The sequence below is a fragment of the Saccoglossus kowalevskii genome, chromosome 17 (genome assembly GCF_978046115.1).
Source record: "Saccoglossus kowalevskii chromosome 17, keSacKowa6.1, whole genome shotgun sequence".
Taxonomy (NCBI): Eukaryota; Metazoa; Hemichordata; class Enteropneusta; family Harrimaniidae; genus Saccoglossus; species Saccoglossus kowalevskii.
In genome coordinates this window covers 7,898,118-7,920,541 of record NC_140657.1, presented here as the reverse complement: position 1 = coordinate 7,920,541, position 22,424 = coordinate 7,898,118, and the positions used below count along the sequence as shown (strand labels likewise).

The following is a 22,424-nucleotide window of genomic DNA, read 5'->3' as shown; positions in this document are numbered from 1 at the left end:
GATCAAATCATTTCAGCCTTTTTTTTTTTACTAAACAATGATAAATAAAACTTACATAGAAAAAAACAGGTCCTAAATTGTATAATCATGCAACAGTTCATTTCGCTACTTTCTTGAGTGTAGTTAGAATTTAATCTATACCATTCAAAGAATGAATTGCTATATAACAAAATAGTCTGTAAAGAATTCTGTACCATCCCTGATTGGCTATGTCCATAAATTTTAGTCTGTTGTCATGGCAATACGCATCTACAGAATGACCTGTGAGTAATACTTGCCCACAACTTTTCACCGATTCACTAGTTGTAGATTCCACTCGCAATTATAGACTACATATAATCTAGACCAAATAGAATGAATTTTTGGAGCCAGGAATTCTAACATTTATTTCATGAGCTTTACCCTGGGTCAGTTACTGCTGTTCTGAATAACATTAATATTTCCATAACTAAACTGTATTTATTTCATATATGAGAGCAAAAACATAATTTGTAAAAAAAAAAAAAATACTGTTTTTAAATACTACCGGTAAATGTAAATAGGCAGTGGAGATATATTTTAGCTGAAATCAGCTAGCTAGTACATGTACAATATATGCATCATTTCACTGCTTAGTGCTAAGGGAAGGCTTCCTGTGACGACACAGTGACCCATGCATCCTCTTCGCAGAAATGGTAAATAATTGGCTTCTTTTTCTTGGGTTAGCACTCCAGAAGACCTCATGGCCTGTTGAATTGAAATAACAAATACAAAAATAAAATCTTGTTTAATGTGACCAAATTGTGAGAGTGTCTATGGACAAAGCGTTCCTGTGACGTAAATGGGTGGCACAAAGGCCATTTAAAGTGTCGGCATTGTTTTGATCTCTCGTCGTTCATCAATGGAGATTACGTTTTTGAGAGATTTTACTTTCTTTTAGATAATGAACGACTACTAACCAAACACAATTTATCAATTTAAGTGACATTATATTTATCGTTTTTCGTCATTTTGACGTCACAGACACACTCAGTCACCAGTGGGCATGAGGAATGTTGTATATAACACCAACAATGGCACATGCCGCTCTGTTGATGTTATTGTCAATTTAATAAAACCATTATCTATTATAGAATATTATTGGTTCATGTTGATTGGGACAATATATGAATCACAAACATCATATTGTGTCGCCTTGACAACTCAGGTTGTAATACCCTAAACTGCACAGAATGCACATACAGGTAGTTTAATATTTTTAAATTAAATTGTGTCATGACTCAGGAGGTACGGTAGTTATAATGGCAATGGTTTTAATGGTTTTGCTGCTAGGTCCATTGTAAAACTGCTCATGGTTTATGAAATATTTGTTCTTTCCTCTCTGAAATAAACAAAATGCATGGCCCTTTAAAAATTATGAATTAAAAAGACAATATAATTAATTAAAAAAATTATATAAGTAATTAGACTATTGCCGAAAGTATTTAAAAAAGCAATTTAGATCGTTCCCAGAGATTTATTCCCAATAAATATCAGCAAAAACTTCAACAATTTTTTTTTTCAAAAGTAACACATAATTATTGAAGAGGTCCACAATCTATATTGTGAGAAAAAAATCTGCAGGTTTAACTTTTGAAATGTTAATGTATGAATTAATGATAGGAAGATGGTGGTTCTAGGAAGTGTAAATCAGCTAAAATAAAAAAATAAACAGATTTGAATAAACAAAATAGGTAAATTTATTAAGTAACATTAATTGTGCAATAATTTTTAATCAAAATATAAAAGATATAAATATTATTAATCAGTAGTAGATGAAGTATGGATGTTATGGAACACATTATATCTTTCTCAAAAATAATATTGCTCAAAACAAAGTTATATGATTGTTGATTTTAATGTTGGCTGTCAGTTGTTCATATTAGCATCACTGGTGTGTCATTAGTCTCTGACGTCAGTGTTGTTATTGGTCCAACATCTAAGACTGACAAATCAGCAGACCCCAAGAGTTCAGTATGTCGGCTAATAGAATATTCAAAGTCTCTGGAGTCCAATTTTGATTTTAATTATCATTCTTACATATTTCATTACTCTGGATAATGTATGGAGCTTAGACAAGAACAATCAATGATAGTAATTAAGGCTTTCATTGAAAGTTGAGCTGAACCAGCATTTTCAAGAGTAGCGTAAAATCCGTATCAGAAGTTGCACCCACTCTTTTTGAATGAATTGAAAACCCAAAATTCACAATTTCTCATGTGTGTAGATGCTGTGATATCCCCTCTGTTGCATTGTACCATTTTAATAGAAGTCACGGCTTCTATTACAAATTTTACAGTAATGGTAGTCCCAGAATAATATTGGAAAGTCCATCGTGTGTTGTCTGTACTTGTAGCCACATTGGTCTGATCATAAATGAATTAAATTAGTAATTGATGTCAGATTGATGACATTTTTAGTGGTTTGCAACAGAAGATTAGTTCCTGATGTTATATTAATCTGCATTTGTTTCTGCTAAGCAGCGAGTCAAAGAATATCACATAATCTTGTAACAGTGAAAAGTATCGTTGGGACTGTTTTGAGGAATCAAAGTGAGTTTCAGGAAAGTTTTCACACACATCCTCAAAAAATCCAAATGTACACAATTTCTGACGGGGTTTGTCAGATTTCCTGACTGTGCTATATGCTATACAAAGAGTATGTAGCCTTGCTTGTCAATTCTAAGTTCCAGCACACCAGTAACGTTTGATACTCCATCACATATTTAGCCCATAACATTTGATTTGCAAGCCAGCCAGCTATATATAGCTAAACTAATGGTGGAAATATCATATTGTGCTTTAATGTATTTTCTAATTGCCAATATAAGTTGACACCTGTATTCATGATTTAGTGTGGTATATCTATGCCATCATTCTATTATTGTCATATAATAATTATCAATTTAATCAAGTGACGCCGAGCAATTATGCAATCTGTTACAGCCATTTTGACTAGGCCTGTGATGTACTGTAAAACCATTTATTTTCACTGACATTAATTTCACTATTTTGATGTTTTGAGCATATTCACTGTGTTTTAATTTCACGAATTTGTCCAAAAAACAATGAATTTTATTGTAATTTTGTATGTTCACGTAGATTTAATTTAATAGTGGATTTTACGATCAGCAAAAATAGTGAATCTAGTGAATAATTAATGCGTTTACACTACTACATGTATCCTTTATCAGTGTGTGTCTGTAATATTCACTGTTTAAAAGATTTAAATTATAAATTAACATGAAGTAATAATTCTTTGATAATTTGGCTTGGCAATATGGTACACATGTATGAGTCGCCAAGGAACAACATTCTTTTATGTAATACAAAATTATATTTGTTTTTGATTTGTATAGAGAATTTGGCCACTTTCCATAAAACATTGTTAAAATTATTAGCTTCTTTTTAATCTAGATTTAAAAATATGATATAGTTATTATGTTATATTATTCACCATAGGAACCAATGAAAAGGGGTTTCCAAAACTGACAAAATGGTCGCCAGTACTAAAATGTCATTTCCTCAAAAAGTAGTTTTGTTTGGTGAACCTTTTTCACACTTAAATCCCAAATTTGGACGCATTCAGGATATTTTTTAGTCCCCGTTCGGACGCAGTCGTGACCTCCGTGTGTCCGTTTGTGTGTGTGTCCGTCCGGACCTGTATCTTAGAAATGCCTGGACCAATCACAATCAAACTGCACACATACATCATACATGATATTATACATATGCGCGTCAATTTGTTTCACGATCTGATTCAAGATGGCCGAATGGCGGCCATTTTTGTGTTAAAAATCATCGAAATCAAGCATTTCTCGGCTGTTTACAGATGAATTTTGTTCTAACTTGTATATACATTAGACATTATAGGACCTTGATGCACATCATTTTGTTTTACGATCTGATTCAAGATGGCCGAATGGCGGCCATTTTTGTGCTAAAAAATCCTAATAATCAAGCATTTCTCTGCTGTTTACAGATGGATTTTGTTCAAACTTGGTATATACATTAGACATTATGGGACCTTGATGCAAATAATTTTGTTTTTCAGATAAGATTCAAAATGGTCGACTGGCGGCCATTTTGTTTTAATGAATGTGGTTCTCGTGCCATATCTCTGACTTACTTTCACTGATTATGTTCAAATTTTAAATATTTATTATACATCATATCATAGATAGACAAATTGGTTTGACGATCCTATTCAAAATGGCCGAATGGTGGCCATTTTGGTGCTAACAAATCATCAAATATCAAGCATTTCTGGCATTTATGGATGGATTTCGTTAAAAATTGGTACATATATTAGACATTACAGGTTCCTGATGCACATCATTTATTTTTCAGATCAGATTCAAAATGACTGTCTGGCGACCATTTTGTTTTAATGAATGGGCTTCTAGACCCATATCTCCGACTTGTTTTGACTGATTATATTCAAATTTGAAATATTCATTATACATCATGTCATAGATAAACAGATATATTGGTTTGATGATTATATTCAAAATGGCCGAATGGTGGTCATTTTTGTACTAAAAAATCATCAAATATCAAGCATTTCTGGCATTTATGGATGGATTTCATCCAAACTTGGTACATACATTAGACATTATGAGTTCTTGATGCACGTCATTTTATTTTTCAGATACAAATGTCAATCATTTTAATGTTAAAAAATCATATTCCTGACATGGTTATATTCCAGCTATATTACTATAAACAAAACTATATATCCTAAATTTGATAACTAACGGGGACTGTGCCATGCATGGCTTGTTATTTACGAGATGGCTTTGACTTTAAAGAATACTAGTATTAAGTTCTTTGTCATAATTCTTAATCAACAAGCTTTTTGTATTGTTAATGACTGACAACCCAACAGCTACCCCCAGTGCGTTCTAAAATTTTGACATTATTTTACAAATACTAGACTATTACTAGGCTTAAGTGTTGTTAAATGGGTAAAGCACTTCAATGTAGAAAACACTTATATGTTTGTGTTTTATTATTTTCACATCCTGTCTTGTTAATAGTCTCCATATGGTATATCATTTTAATAATGATTAGCTTTGTAATACCTTTGTAATACCTTTGTATGCCTGTCACTGTTAAATCACAATTTATAACCTTCCTGGAGTACAGTATGTCTAGTAGTAATCTGAATTCTCCAGTTGGCTTAATTTTTGGTATAAAAGCCAAACTGTATTTAGTAGCACATACATTGAACATAAATGACACACGCATGTCCATAATCGTAATATTTTTAATGATCCAGTATTTGATGCAACTGTTGGTTTACAAACACTTCTATTTAGAGATGTGATTTAAATAGATCAAATACGGTAGTACCTTTTTCTTTTTACAGATCTTTTTTTTTTTATAATTATACATGTTCTGTATTACTGGGATAGACGTATTGCAGCAGTGTAGCCAGCTGTTTTATGTTTGGATGAAAATCTCTCCACTGAAAAGAAAACAAAAACACCCTCAATTGAGTAGGATTGCTAATGTTATTTCAAATCAGAAACTTGACACAAATATTATTGATGCTATGAAATTGAGTAAATTGTACAAAAATCTTGTTTTTATTCAAGTGAGGCAACCATAACCACCTGTTGATTCAACACTATTATGTATTTTATTTTTGTAAAAAAAAAATTCTTTTGATGTGTAAACATTTAGAAAATATCTTGCTAGGAACAGGTACACCATTGACACTTTTATTCTCCAACCATTCCAATGAACAGAAAACTTTAATATTTAAATTTAACTCCAGGAGAGTAAATCTAGGACAGTCTTACATGATACAAACCATATTGATAATATGTAGATTAAGCACTACAGATCTCATTTTAATATTACCGTTATAAAAATATATGATGCAATACATGAATGATGCCATTCTCCAAACCATGTTACATTTGTGGTTATTTTACGAGTTGTCTGAAGCATGTACCAGTAATGACGTACACTCACTGGTAAGTGGTAGTGTTAGCCACTGTGAACTTCTTTGGTAATTGAAATGGTTTGAATTGGACAAACGACTCGGTAGTCGAAAACTAAATGAATACGATAAGCATATTTATAACTGTTGTAGTATTGAAATAATGTTGCAATGTCTTTGTTCAAGTAGTGAAATTTCCTTAGAATTATATAAGAAATCACTGAAAAGTCGAAACGAAGTACCACAGTTGTGGTTAAACAGACTTTTATCGTCTGTACATGCTGTCTGCATTTGATTAGCTTCACGTCCTGAACGACGTTTTATATTCTATTTTTAGTTAGATCCTATAATCATCACCATGCAACTCTATTGGAATATTACCACAGAATTATTCTTATGAGGGAGAATGACATGCATTGAAAATGTTGCATGGGAAATGAAACACAGTCCAGAGAAATGACCATCTCTTTTTAAAATCACCCATACAATGGTTCAGAAAGCTGGTACCACGGAATATTACACACAAAATGTTCAGAGCATAGCTAAACTCTTTAATTACAGAATTTCTTTCAGATTTTTCTGAAACTTTACATCAAGATACTCAGCAATTGCGTACACTTGACCCAAATTTAAAAAAAAAAAAAATACATAATTACACTCAATATGTTAATATATGTGGCCATATGATGGATTTTGAAAACACTTTTTTAAATAAGACTACTACAAACTCTTTCTTTTAAAAATCAGCTTCAAATCTGCAATACAAATTAAACATTATGGTGTGCATTGTCCTGTTTTGCTTTTGGAGAACTTTAAACCAGCTACGTTGAGTCGTCACAAGAAACACCGTCTCAGAACGGACCTGTATAATATGATGCTTTACAAGCCGATACAGTGGTTTACTGCCTTTTTCACACTACACAGAACTTCCTTTTACAACTAAATTGTTTTGTGAGTAAAATATTAATGTTAAACATAATTCAATCTTTGGAACACTAATTGTAATAATAATAATAAAATTTTGTGTTTGAAGTTCACAATTTTCACCCATAATCAGGGATTTTCTGAAACGTCTAAATCCGAAGAGAAAATTTTAGGGGGGGGGGGGTATTACAAAGAATACAAATCTTGTTCATTCACCGGAAGTAGTAAACAGGCGTCATTGTTGCTGCAAGAGACCTGTATTAGTGTATGGTCGAAGGGAGACAACTCGCGGTATCTCCAATGCGGAATGTTCGCGACTCTTGTCATCAGCGCAATCGTAAAATCCAAAGTGGATTCGAAGTGTTCGAAGTAATGTGTAACGATTAACATGATTGACTGAGTTTGCTCTGTGGGCCAATCAGTGAAGAGCTTTCATTTTTCTTTTCACCAATTGCGCCATTTTATTGTTTCAATTGTTAGCTGCGTTGGATCGTTGTTTACAAGTTTCATGCAGCTATAATGATGAAATTGGTTACAAAAGACAACGAGTCAGCTGTGCGAGAGATCGATAAAGACATTAGGAACAAATGTTGTTGGGCATGACTTGACAAGGAAGTGACTTTGACCGTGCAAATAGGGAAGAAAGATGAAGTGGTAACTGAAAAATTGAGTGACTTCATTGGCAAGTGCGAGTTCCCGGGAAAGGCGCAGTGTCTGTATTGTAACGATTTGATCAACTACTGTTCTCGGACCATGGTTACTTGACTTTCAGCTGAAAATTAAAATCCTCATTTTCATCCCTGCATAATTCCAGATTTCAACTAGCTTGATGAAATAGAACGTCCTTGATTTCAGGAACAGTTCATTACTACAATATTTTCAGTTTTCATAGTTTCATTTATCATTAATTAGTGAAAAAAAAATCTATATCTATAAAATACATGCCAACCAAAAATTGACTTCAAAACGTTTGAAGTTTACAAACAAACTCCTGGCACTCCTTGCGCATCAGATCGGTGTAGGAGAGGACGCTGACCTGCAGCGTCGATGGCTACTCTGTTATTAATGTAACTAGTTGGTATAAGCTGTGTATTAATATCAAATTATTATAAATCTGGCTTCAGCTATTTCACTTGCTAGGAATAATAGATTGGTTGAAATAAGAGGAAATCAGATAAAAGGGTTATTGCCTACTTTTAATGTTCTGTGACTTGGGTTCTACCATTATAGGAATAGGGGTATGAGCTTTATGGTATAGGGTGAAAAGTCGGTGAATATCTGGATATATGGTAATAGTATGATGAAATGATTCCAACTTGTCATTTAATAGAAATCTTTCTTTTATTCCATGTTCTATGTGGATTTCATGTGATGTAAATGTACACAGTGCAGAATACTGTAGATACCTTGGGTTTTAATTTCGCTATTTTTTTTAATAAATATAATCTGCTAATTTTAAATCTATGTGAACAAAGTAAAATAACAGAGAGCTCATTGTTTCACAGCCAAAATTTGTGAACTTAAAACCAGTTAATATGCTCAAAATATCAAAATAGTGAAATATAAAGTATTTTACAGTATATTGCTTGATTACAAAAAACAGCATCCGGCTTACTTTTGTTTTAATTTTCAAAACTTGTAAATATTTATTTGTACTTTTAGGTTGGTGAGGAGATTATAATAATTTTTCATTTCACTTTAACACTGTATTTTTCACCCCTCAGACCCGTTTAAAAAGTCAAAAGTTTAAATAAGAATAGTATGTACAAACAATTGAAATAATTTGTTAGCCCAACTAGAAGATATTAAAACTATTGAGAAATTTTCACTTTACTGAACTAGAGATTCTATTAATGATATGGATATACCATCACAAACAGTGATTTGTGTAATCATTAAAATCACCTCTCCTGCAAAAAAAACAAGACTGACTTGCCTTCTCCTTTGCTTTGTATCTAAAAATAAAAGTAAATGATATAAATATAAATGCTAGTTTGCTGTACTTGTTAAAAGTCAAAAGGTTATTAATATTTTTTCATTCTGAACAATAAAATTCTAAACTTAATATTTGTAGTTTTAAAAGAAATGTTGTAATAACAATTTCCACATCTTCTTCATGTTTTTACAGTATTGTTACAAGTTAATGCCATTAGGATACTGAAAATAAAAACAAATTTGAATCACATGACAATTTTTCAAGAATCTAAAATGTCATGAAAAATTGTTTTCATTTCTGCACTGGTTTCTATGGTGATATTACTTCTTCGTATTCCAAAGTTTTTTTCTGTGTCCTGGTATAAAAACGTTGTATATTATTTAATTCATTTTCAATATGATAATTGATTTCCATTTTATATAATGAATAGTTCACTCCCATAATGCACTGAAAATATATGCAGTAACATGCTCAGTAGTGCAAAATTTGAATTTGATGCGAACTGTCCTGAGAGGGATTTGCTTTTGATAACACAGATGGAATAAAGATGAACTGATGATAAATTGGAAAATAATCACTCATTGGATACGCATGAAATTATAATGGCAGTTTATTCCAGTCTAGTCAACTATAAACGTACTTTAGTCAGTCTATAATTTAAGAGTATTTGTGAGATCACTCTTTTACTTGATATGCTGGACAGGTTGTCTTTCTCTGTATATCTATAGCAGGAATTAGTGAGAGATTTGAACAGTTCACTCTAGTTTTATTTTTTTATGTGCTATACATTGTATAGTGTTATGTCTACGTTACAGTACAGTACAGTGACCCCCAGTGAAACTAACTCTATAAAAGCATGGCCACGTCACGCAATTCTATTTTGTTTTTTATGTATTATTAGACCCTCCAAGTTAAAAGGTTTCTTGGTCATTGTACTAGTATTTTCCAAAATATGCATGCTGCTTTTTTATTTTCAGTTTTTAAATTTACATTTAAATTTTTTATAAAAAACAGAAATTCTAAAAAAAAATATGTGACACGCACAGTTTCAACTAACTAGCATGATGACCAGAAACCTGAATTTTATATCTTAGCTGTATCTGCCCAGATTTCTATAATTTGAAGATGCCTGGATTGATTGTTATCACAAAAACTGATGCACAAGTGTTAGATAATAGGCGTGTTAGTCTCTCATATCCAATGCAAATGTGCATGTAGTCATGGCAACAAATTTCATATCGCTGCTCAAATGATGATGTATATTGATAGGCTAGCTGAAATACAAAATTTGTACAAGTATCTATCACCTGTTTGATATTAAGGCTTTCAGTGTCAATGAACTTCTAGAATTAGTGACAGTAAAAACTGGGTACTACTGTTGTATATTTTATTTTCGCTAAGTTTTTATCAAAAGTTGATTACAGCTAAAATAAAGTATTTTACAGTATTTTGTGTGACGTGTAAATAACAAATAGAACAAACATAGTTATGTCGACATTATAGTTTGTAGTGCATATGATATTCATATATAAATATTACCTTTTTATTTGTTTAAAAAATAAAAAATCACTGCACTTTGTCTGTGGATGGAGTTTAAATCTAGCCCTGAGTGATTCTCATACATATGTTCAAAATAAACGCACCATCTTTGTATTATATTATATCATAACAATAATCTTACAATACGTCTAAATCGTACCAGATGGTGCTAAAACGGAAATCACGATGATGAATACACTGGGGGTCATTAGCATCTTGTTTTTTAGATATGACGAAATATCGTGCTTATATAAAATATATAAATTATGAGTGCAAGTGCTTCTCTCATTATATGACCTAGAATCACTATTAGATAGTTAAAAATCATAATAGTTCCCCATTTTACAACTACGTCATATCATGCTTTACATATTGGTATGAATGTAAGCTGTGTTCATTTTTCTTGTTTACATAAATTTTGATATTCTCTGTCATTTTTAAATGACTCGTCAGTAGTAATAGATGCATTTCAAATAAATACTGAATATATTTTGCAATAAATGTTGGTAATCTGCTATACTAAATCAGCTCCTCATACATGTATACAGTACAGTAATTATTCTAAAATTATACATCTACTACTGTGGACTTTCAGAATACAATAATTTTTGGTATCCTCATACAACTATGCAAATTAGGATGCAAAATCTAATAATCATGCAAATTCACACTGTTAATTACTTAATATGACTCAATTTTTGACCTTCCTACCTGACAAAAACATTCTTTGAAGCTAAATAAATGTTGTGATTCCTATAACATGCTTTTCGAAAATAGAGTAGGCAGAGTAGTTCTTGTTTGTTTTTCTATGTTTTTGTGAGGTTATAACTGTTTCATTTTTAGCTCCACTGTCGACAAAGTCGACACAGCGGAGCTGTTCATATTACTGATTGTCCGTCGTCGTCGTCAACTTTACAATTTCATCTTCTTCTTCGAAACCGCAAGTCAGAACGTTTTCAAATTTGATATGCAAGTACCTTGGATGTTTTTTTCTCAGATTTGTTCATTTCATGTCAAAATCTCAAATTCTCTATTTTTGGTGAATATTTTTGTAATTTTTGGTAAAAAGTGATATTTTTGACTTCTTGTTAAAAACCGCAAGCCCACTTGCTTTGATATTACATATATAGGTACTACATGTAGACCTCTCTCAGATTTGTTCATTTTGTGATGATATCTTCAATTCTCTAATTTTGGTAAATATTTTTGTCATTTTTGGTAGAAAGTGATATTTTCGACTTCTTGTTAAAAACCAAAATTCCAATTGCTTTGATATTACATATATAGATACTACACGTGGACCTTTCTCAGATTTGTTCATTTTGTAATGATATCTTCAATTCTCTAATTTTGGTGAATATTTTTGTCATTTTTGGTAAAAAGTGATATTTTTGACTTCTTGTTATAAATCGCAAGTCTGATTGCTTTGATATTACATATATAGGTACTACATGTGAATCTCTCTCAGATTTGTTCATTTCGTGATGATATCTTTAATTCTCTAATTTTGGTGAATATTTTTGTCATTTTTGGTAAAAAGTGATATTTTTGACTTCTGTTAAAAACTGCAAGTCCAATTACTTTGATATTACATATATAGATACTACATGTAGACCTCTCTCAGATTTGTTCATTTTGTGGTGATATCTTTAATTCTCTAATTTTGGTGAATATTTTTGTCATTTTTGGTAAAAAGTGATATTTTTGACTTCTGTTAAAAACCGCAAGTCCAATTGCTTTGATATTACATATATAGATACTACATGTAGTCCTTTCTCAGATTTGTTCATTTTGTGGTGATATCTTCAATTAATATTAATTGTAATTTTTGGTGAAAAGTGATATTTTTTAATTCTTGTTGAAAACAGCAAGACCGATCATTGCTTTGATACTATGCTTATTGTTCATTTTCAAATGATATCTTCTGTTCTTTAATTACAATGTGCATTGCTAACAGCGGAGCTATCTCAGCCGACAGGCTGCTTGTTTTCTTGGATACAAGGACTGTTTTTACAGATGAAATTTTATAAATCATGTTTAAAGTTGTTTACAAATTTGTTTTTGCAAAGTTTTGAATTTTTTTTAAATGTGGCACATTTTAGTTTTCTCAAATATAGCGTATTCAAAATAAAGTATGGATGACTCAAACTCCAAAAATTTCTGCCTGACTCTATCACTTAACTATGGAAGAACAAGGAAATTTCTTCAGTAGTCTTATCAATGAGGTCCATCAATACGAATCAGTATTCCAGCGCTGATTTTAACAGACAGACAGTACTTCTAGCTTAAGAACATAAGCTGGCAGTTACATTTGTTTTTCAACATCAGATCGAGTATAAACCGAATGCACAGAATTTTCGTCAGTGGTTTGTGCGTGCATGTGGCAGATTCAATTATGCAAATTTTGAATGTGTCACTGGCGGTGCCTGGTGGCAAACTCTAAAAGCGATATAGTTTAGTTGAACTTTTCTTTCCAATTCTGTCAATAACAAAATGCTAGAATGTATGTCTGAGTACATCTTACAGTAAAGGTATTGTCTGGAACGCATTGCGTCACAGACAATGTCTAAGTTATCAAATGTGTCCAGCCTGCATTTTAAGATATTAATTTGACATTAAAATACACAAAATATGTTACCTTAGTTTCAATATTGAAATAGAAAATTTAAATTAATCATAAATTTTAGTCTTGATTTCATATTATCAAACTGAGAAGTAATAAAGGACAAATAAAAGTAATAAAGTTACAGACTGTGCTCATCTCATTCTAAGGGTCTTAGATATTCAATGGATATATGGGGAGGGGGTATTTATTATTCTAAATACTCATCACCCAGATCAAGATTTGTCACTGCAAGGCCTCTCTCATGATGCTTTTTATTTCTTTTCACAGCTTTCAATCTCCTTCAATGATTCGGGGACAGTGAAACATGTTTATCCATCCGAAGAGTCGCTTCTTGAAGATGACGAGGCTGATGATGAATTTGACACTGATTACGATTTTGATCAAATCAGACCGGCGCCTAAGGCAACCGATGATACACTAATGGCCAAAGCACCATTGAAATCAAACACGGTTCTGCACAGTTCAGGTAATTACGCGACAGTTGCTTAGTTTTATGGTTAGTTGGCAGAGTTCATCTTGACCAATTACATTCGAATGTGTTCATATTTAAATAATACATCACGTTTTTCTACAGTTGATTTTAAACATGCATGAAAAAACAAAATACCCTCGTTCTGTTATTATGAATGTCAAGCTGGATAATGCATATAATATCTTTAGTTTGACATTTTGACCTTGAAAAGTTTCTATCAAATTCATTTATTTTGCAATTATTACTGGAGTAGTCTTTGGGGAAATCATCATCACATTTTTGCCCAACAGAGCATAACAGTTTGTAATAGAATCAATAAATGTGAAAACAACTTTTTCGGATCATGATAAATATCAGCAATGAATTGGAAATTCAAAAATAAGAAGATAGTGCTACTTTTGACCATGTTTCAAATGACTGTATTATTATTCCAGTGATTACAATTGAACATATTCAATTATTATCCATGGGCATGTATGGTGGGGTGGCCGATATAGTAGTTACCAGCGTACATCCATACGAAGTCGTATCAGAAGCAATAGTTGCAGATATGACACAGTTATATTGCACACTAGATCTGATCAACATAATCAATGACATATATATGGTTATGTGACCCCATTAAAATTCATAAATTAACCTATCTGGACACTATTGCAGACAGAACCATTCAGCCAGAACTTTATTGAAGACATTGCACACTAGACCATATATGGTCATGTGACCTCATTAAAAATGCATAACTATGGTGAACATTATTGCAAAGATATTCATTCTACATGTATGCTTGTAAAATTACGCCCCAGGATCTGCCATCTCTGATGGCTTTCTTGTATTTCTTTTTCAAACAAGGGGACTGTAACATTTAGTCATTTATTAAATTTGTTCACATCTGAATCTATTCCAGATTTGTTAACGGATTGTTTCATCTCTTTTCAGGAGGCCTACAAAACTACACCCCAACTTATTTACAAGACGCTTACCAAAGCAGTTTGGAAAAACGAACGAATATACAAGACGCAGAGCCAGAAAAACCAAAAGAAGAAGTTGATTTTAATGATGTTGAAGTCAAGCCCCTTGATGACAACGATGCAGATTATTTCTCTACATCATCATCATCTTCTGCATTGCTCTTCTAACACCCCTATTATAAAATGACGTGGTACAATTATCTACATAATTGTCAACCTCTTTAGTACAAGTATACTTTTAAAATTGCAAGACCAAAAACTACCCAATCAGGGAACCCTTTACTTGTTTTCATTGCCCCTGATTGGACACTCAAACCTAATACCTAACTGTTTAGCCAATCAGGGAACCCCTTACATGTTTTTATTGCCCCTGATTGGACACTCAAACCTAATACCTGTTTAGCCAATCAGGGAACCCCCCTACTTGTTTTCATTGCCCCTGATTGGACACTCAAACCTAATACCTAACTGTTTAGCCAATCAGGGAACCCCCCCTACTTGTTTTTATTGCTTCTGATTGGACACTCAAACCTAATACCTAACTGTTTAGCCAATCAGAGAACCCCTTACTTGTTTTTATTGCCCCTGATTGGACACTCAAACCTAATACCTAACTGTTTAGCCAATCAGAGAACCCCTTACTTGTTTTCATTGCCCCTGATTGGACACTCGAACCTAATACCTAACTGTTTAGTCAATCAGGGAACCCCTCACTTGTTTTTATTGTCCCTGATTGGACACTCAAACCTAATACCTAACTGTTTAGCCAATCAGGGAACCCCCCTACTTGTTTTCATTGCCCCTGATTGGACACTCAAACCTAATACCTAACTGTTTAGCCAATCAGGGAACCACTTACTTGTTTTCATTGGTGGGCTGATTCGATTCTCTAACCTAATACCTAACTGTTTAGCCAATCAGGGAACCCCTTACTTGTTTTCATTGGTGGGCTGATTCGATTCTCTAACCTAAATTAACAGTTTTCTTGCTATGAAATGTTCTTGATGGTGTTAATACTAGTGGTAACATTTATCTGTCACAAAAGTTACATGTGTGTTCAACTTGCAGTTGCTCCTAAAAGTCACTTTGTTGCTATAGCCGTATTGGTGATTTGGGATTATTATATAAATTTTTGATGGTTTGAATATGCATGTATTATGTAATAAGTGGTCAAATCCTCAGTTATTCCCACACATTCATAGAATCAAATATGTCACATAGTCACAAGCCTCCAATAAAGTTTGATAATATGGTAGTATTTGCACAAGTGTATGCAACAAATATGTACTGTCATAATTTAAGGCATTGTAAAAAAGGTCAACAAAAAAATTGTACAAGCCTCTAATCTCAATGCAGTTACAAAAAAGATGAAAGACAAAAATGTTTCTCTTTTAGTGCCACCTAAAACATTGTCGTAGTGATAATTATGTTTCAAAGATTTCAGGTTGGAAAAATAGAGTTTGTAAAAAAACAATTCAAACAAGGTATAAGTTCAGTTTGTTTGCTTTGTGCTGTGCAGTCTAAAATATTTAATTAGAAAGATGTGAAAGTTGAGTGTGCTTCTTACTGATGGTTCAAAATATTTAATGGGAAAGTTAGGCATGCTTTTACGGGTCATCTAGAATATTTAATGGAAAACTTGGGTGTGCTTTTTCAGATGTCTTAAAGTATTCAATGAAAAGTTAGGCATGTTTTTACAGATGATATAAAATATTTACTAGGAAGTTAGGTGTGCTTTTGCATGTATCTAAAATATTTAATGGGAAAGTTGAGCATGCTTTTATAGGTGGTCTAGAATCTTTAATGGGGAACTTGGGTGTGCTTTTTCAGATGTCGAAAATATTCAATGGAAATTTAAGCATGCTTTTACAGATGATTTAGAATATTTACTTGGAATTTAGGTGGGCTTTTACAATTGGGCTGAAGCAGAGATTGTGAGATGCGCATTTTCTGGTGTTTCAGAAACTTATGAAAGCTAGGTGTGCTCAAAATTATCACCTTGAACATTTCTAGGGAAAGTTAGGTGGGCTTTCACATAGGTATTTTTACAATTCAACATCAGCAGCAATGTTTCTATTAATTTCAAATTATTTACGAATAATGCAAGGACAGTTCGATATTCTGGTCTGTCTATTGCAGCAAACTACTATATAAATATTCTCACTATGCCCAGGGAGTGACATTTCAGACCCCCTAACCTAATAGCTTTCTTAAAAATTATGACTATTTACTACTGCATTTCATTATGCCTAGTTGCTGAAAGATCAAACAGGTCTAATATCTTTCTTTAGTACATGTAGTGACAAAACTGAAAAATAATTATTAGTGCGCTCCACATTATTTTTTTTTTTAAAAATGGTGATCAAATTGTCATCAAATCATGTTTTTTTGGTCTAACAAAATATTTATTGAGAATTGCATAAAATTGCACAAAATGTTGCATCAATATTTTTGTAAGCAAAACGATTGCATTCAATAGGTTAAAGGTCAATTGATGTCTAATCACTCGATTTGAATAGCGTGACCAGTGTTATCACTTGAATGGTCATTGTAATCAGACAAAACAAGAATGGAAAAGAGTTTATTATCAAGTGTTATTTAGTGTATTCAGATGGTCAAAAAATTAAAAAAAATGTGAGACAGTCAATGCTATTGGTCAAAAGTAGTCACATGATTGCTTTATAGATATTAATATTGGCCCCTTTCAACATGCATCATTTTGTGTGTTGCTATTTTTTTTTTCAATATAATATAACAGTTATTATCTTTGGCTTGCCAATACTAAATAGTGTTTCATTCTCCAGTACACATTCACTTTTCAGACATTTTTTTTAATTTTTGTAAACTTTTACATTTTAGTTATTTCACTATTGGGCAAAAATGTCGGACCAAAGAATTAATGACAAGTACAGAAATGTTGTATATTGTGACTTTTTAGCAAAAAAACAACTAATAAAATAGTGACAACTAGAAAGCCAATGAAATAGTCTTTTTTAATGTCAAAAAAAATGCATCAAGTCCTATATTTTCTTGTTTAATTGTACCCTTGCATTTTTTTTTATTTAAGAAAGGTTAATTTATCTCTGTATATCATTTTTGCTTTATGTCATGTTACAAATTTTGAATGATATATTTAATGTTGTACATATTCATATATTGATTAATATGTGAAACCACATTATTGTAAAGTGTACGACTACACAAGCAGTTCTCTGTATATATATCGTAATGTACATTTCTCATATTTTCAATTACACCTTCAATAAAATAGATTCCTGTTAGTAGTGTGACATCATGCCTCAAAATAAAATGGCAAATTGGTCACCCACAGCAAACCAGTACATACTGAGGCAGTATTTAGAATATTGTCCCAATGCATGTATTTATCAGTATACTTGTATTTTCTCTATTGGTAATTTATACACTCAATATATTCATGTATTTAACATGAATTAAGTTAGAAGTCTCAGACGTTTAAATCTAACGTATGCACTTGTTCAGCATGCTTTTTTGGAACTGCCGTGCATCCAACCACGTTGAGGGACAGTGATCCAACTTTAGCCTCGGTAAACTTCATGTCACCGAATTTTGTTTGGAATCACGCTTAAAATAACAAGTTGATTTATATTTTTTTTTAATGCACGCACTTCTATTAGGTACTATTTTTGAAGTGTGCCACACAAACTACACTTTATGATAGATTTGTAAAATGATTTTATACAGCTTGATTCAGTATCTAGCTAATGTACTTAAAGTACACACAACAGAACTTAATATCAGAAATATATTGGAAGTTGTTTATTATGCTAATTAGTCTGTGGTGCGAATATTTGTACATATTTGATAATATAAAAATATAGATGCATTATAAGCGTCTGTTATTGAAGAGTATGAACATACTCCGGTCTTCCCATTTCTGAGTAGTCAATTTCAGGTCCACAATTTAACTGAAATTGTATGTATTTTAATATTTAGTTGTGCACGGAGTGAGTTTTAGCTTTCAAGTTTATTTTGTGCTATCTTTTCCGATTAGTTTGGCCAGTTTTGTTTGTATTGTTTCAGACACATGTCTATGCGAGTCCACATTGAACCTGCATATAGAAATGGTATTAGGGTTTACTTGAATTCAATATTTATGTATCATTGTTGTTTATTTTTCAATTTATTCAAGATACATTTCACATGTATTTTTAAATTTCACTTTTCATTTGTATTCTACAATTAACCGGTACTGGGATCAATTGCTCTTAATTTGGTTTGACAATAAAATTAAAAAAAATGAGATGCAAGTTTATTTAATGATTTTGAACATTTTTATCGGTGATGGTAAAAACCAGTTTCTGAATATTTACATTTATTTAATGGTTATTGATTCTTTACCTTGTATTGATATTTTCATTTCACTTTAATATTTTATTTTTGTCATTTTCTGGTTGTAAAATTAATTGATGTGATTGGTCTTGTCTCATTCTACATTCTGAGAATATATCCAGCCTTGTCTTGAAATTAATATTGCTTCTCGTATCAGTGTATTTTTTTTAGAGCTGATTTCTAGATCGTTGGTTTCAGAGCTAGATGATGTGTTATATTCCCATTTATGTTTTGACAAGACCAAATGCTCATTTTGTTGTGATTTTGTGTCAGATATGTAAAAGTATAAACCAGCACCTAATCTGTGTAGTTTTCTGAGTCAACACTGACATGATTGAACACGGTTGATTGCTCAGTAACTTGTGGTAATATATACTAAACAATATACTCGTAAAAAGTAATACATGATCTACGCTGACACCTGTATGTGTGTCAAGTGGTAACAAATTAGTATCTTGTATAATTATATTTATGACAAAAAATCTCGAGATCAAATTTCATGAAAAACTTAAGTAAATGTCAATTTTATCTTATTCACATGGGAATACTGATAACAGCATTACTGATAACAGAATCGGAAACAGCCCCTCCCCCTTGACTGATCTCACTTCTCATCGCTATTGAAACTGTTTTGTCTGATTTGGTCACTTAGACATGCTTGATAATATCATTTTTATTCACTTGCATACACGCATTGAATGGGCTATAATTTCAGGTATCTACCAGCCAGCTGTCCATGTACACATGCAGAGTTACTGCTCACCAATGTGTGTGCACTGTTACCATTACAAGCATGTTTAATGTGTGTGTCACCATACAACAGTAACCTTTCAAAAAAAACTAAATTTACAATGTAAATGGAACTCTTTCAGTAACTTGAAATATCGGATATCGGTGGATCGTATACAAAATGTGTCTAGATCCAAAGTGACATGCATACATGCCTGCAGTTCAGGAGTGTTTCTTTTATTTTTACTTTTTCTCGACTGAAAATTATGCAAACTTGTGTTTGTCAAACGATCAGTTGTTTCTGAAGCTCCATAGTCAAATTTTGAAGCTCCATTGTCAAATAACATAGTTGTATTTGAACAGAAAAAAACATGATATAAAGACATTATTTATTCGGAAACTGAAAAATAGTCTTGTGTATCCAAGCCATTTCAACTCATTAGTAATCGGTCATCAGAATATGCATTTATATAATTTAATTAAGTCACTGTGCGTATGCGTGTAACACTGCTATGATTAAGTGTATTGCCGTTAACAGGGTTTTAAAACAAAATACTGGTATTATAGAATTTACAAATAGTTTTAATATAACCTTCTTTGAGCATTATATATTTCTATACACTACGAGTTCAATGCTATCGGTGTCGGTCTTTTCACTGTGATCTCACGACTCTTGAAAGATATGTAATAATACTTTATTTATCATTGATTTGTATATTATTTTTCTTATTCAGTAACTTTGATACTTTTTATTAATTGCTACTAGATGACTTGCTTCAATAAACAGTCTGCTTCATGTTTCAAGTGTATGTTGGTTTGTTAATTCTCTTTTCCACTGCAGCGCTTTGCTATATATACTTTTACGGGCTTTGAAATATTAAAACCACAACAGGAAAGGAGTATAATTTTTATTTGAAATTATCAAAATCAACTTATGTAGATACATTTAGATGAAGTCCAAAATCAATGATTATTTGCAATCTGTGCCATTTCTCATACATTTGATCACATTCAAACTTAACACACAGACTATGTATGGTGACTTGTATATGCATGTCTATTTTCATTACCATTTGGTAAAGTATGGCTGATTGGCAGTCCTTTTTATCCTCAAAATTACTAAATTCTGTTACTTGAACTTGTCTGGGCCTCCTCTGAAAAACTTTCATTCAAACTTTGTATCAGAATCACTACATATTGGCTTACAAGTGCTTGTCATATTTTTTTCAAGATCTGAACAATAATTGCTGACTGGCCATTTTTTCTTATTTATTTTATTCTCATTTTGATTCCCCACTGATATATCGCCTGTATCAAATATTCTCGGCCCATTAAAATAAATTATTACCTCAGCACGATATAGCTATATGTATAACTACACTCCTGGATCCCTGCTAGTGATTGGATTTGGCATTAAATATATAACGGGTACTGTGCATTCAGTAAAATCACAGTCAACATGGATTAAGCATGTACACAACATATTAGGGGAACATGATGTAAGCAAAATTGAAGAAAAATTTAGTGTGAGTAACAGTAATCAAAAGTAATTAAATTAAAACTGACAAATAATTATGTGTTGTCTTAGAAAAATCAATTAACAAAAGCAAATAGTAAGAATGGTGAAAGGAATAAATTGAGGACTTAACTATTTATTTAAAGAAAATTTTGAGTTTGAAAATTATCTGAAAAATATAAATACATTTTGTAATTTCAACCTTAGAAAAATGTTAAGTAAATTTAGACTTAGTGATCACAATCTAGAGATTGAACTTGGGAGAAGGAACAAACCAAAAATCTTGTTAGATGACAGAACATGTAAAAGAGGTAACATAAATTCTCTTGATGATGAGAAGCATTTTATCCTTCAAAGTCCTTCCTTTAAAAGTGAAAGAAAAAGACTTTTTGAAAATTGTGATCTCAAGTCTATTTTACCAGATGATATTTTTCTTGAGGTAATGAAAAATGCAAAAGCCCTTTCACTATACCTTTAGGATACTATCTATAAATCCCCTGTTTAAAAGTTGCGAAAATGGTGAAGTTTTTATATTGATATTTCTTTAGTCTATATCTTTTAAGTTTTTTTTTATTGTTTGTTTGTTTTTATTACATTTGTTTATTCTTGTCTTGTTATTCTCTTTACCTTACTAAATCCTCTGATGATTTAGTTGTGTAATAAAGTTATTATTATTGTTTCAATGCGTGTTTGCACTCATGATTATAATATCTGACCCTATGAAAGCCGCTCTTACGGTTTCTTTCGTTTATGAAGGCCTTTTCCCAGAACTGATCATAGAGGGCGTCCTTTAGCTGGGTGGCGTTCACTGAACAATCAGCACTGACACTGACGTCAGACTGAATTGAATAAAAAATAATTATCTACCTGAAGAGATGTTTTTGTAATCTATTTGGTTTTCACTTCTGTTGGCACATCTATGAACACTGTTTCAAATGTATCCACATTTCCGACATTTTGCTAATAAGTTTTAGCCATAAACATCAAGTCCACGTTATCAACAGTCAAATGGTTTAGGAGAAAGAACCATTCAGACGGTTAAAAACATTCTAAAAAAGCTAAAGAAAATGGAAAAGATCCGTATCTAGCTCTACTCGTATATTGTGATAATCCACGTGCTGATAGAATACAGTCGTCAGTACAATTATTATACGGCAGACTATGATGTGCAATTACTAGTAAAGTAAACCCCAAAGTGCTAGAGCCTAAAGTACAAGATCAAAAATTCTAACACGACGCGTTGATGAAATATAAACAAACTGCAAAATACTATCATGATACACACGCGAAATCAACTCCGATCTGCACAGATCTCTTGCACCAAGGTCAAGGAACAGAATCTATAGAAAAAATAAAGAATTAATACAGGCTAA

The 22,424-nt window shown here is 32.0% G+C and overlaps 1 protein-coding gene across 1 annotated transcript in view; it reads left to right on the top strand.

Annotated features, from left to right (window-relative positions):
• Nucleotides 1-21,734, top strand: part of LOC102808930 (uncharacterized) — a 30,970-nt gene extending 9,236 nt beyond the window's left edge. Inside the window, exons 2-3 of the mRNA XM_078013321.2 lie at nt 13,260-13,458; nt 14,404-21,734. Of these exons, the coding sequence (XP_077869447.2) occupies nt 13,260-13,458; nt 14,404-14,603 (399 nt within the window). The 3' untranslated portion in view covers nt 14,604-21,734. The remainder of the gene's footprint in view (nt 1-13,259; nt 13,459-14,403) is intronic.
• The last annotated feature ends 690 nt before the right edge of the window (nt 21,735-22,424 follow it).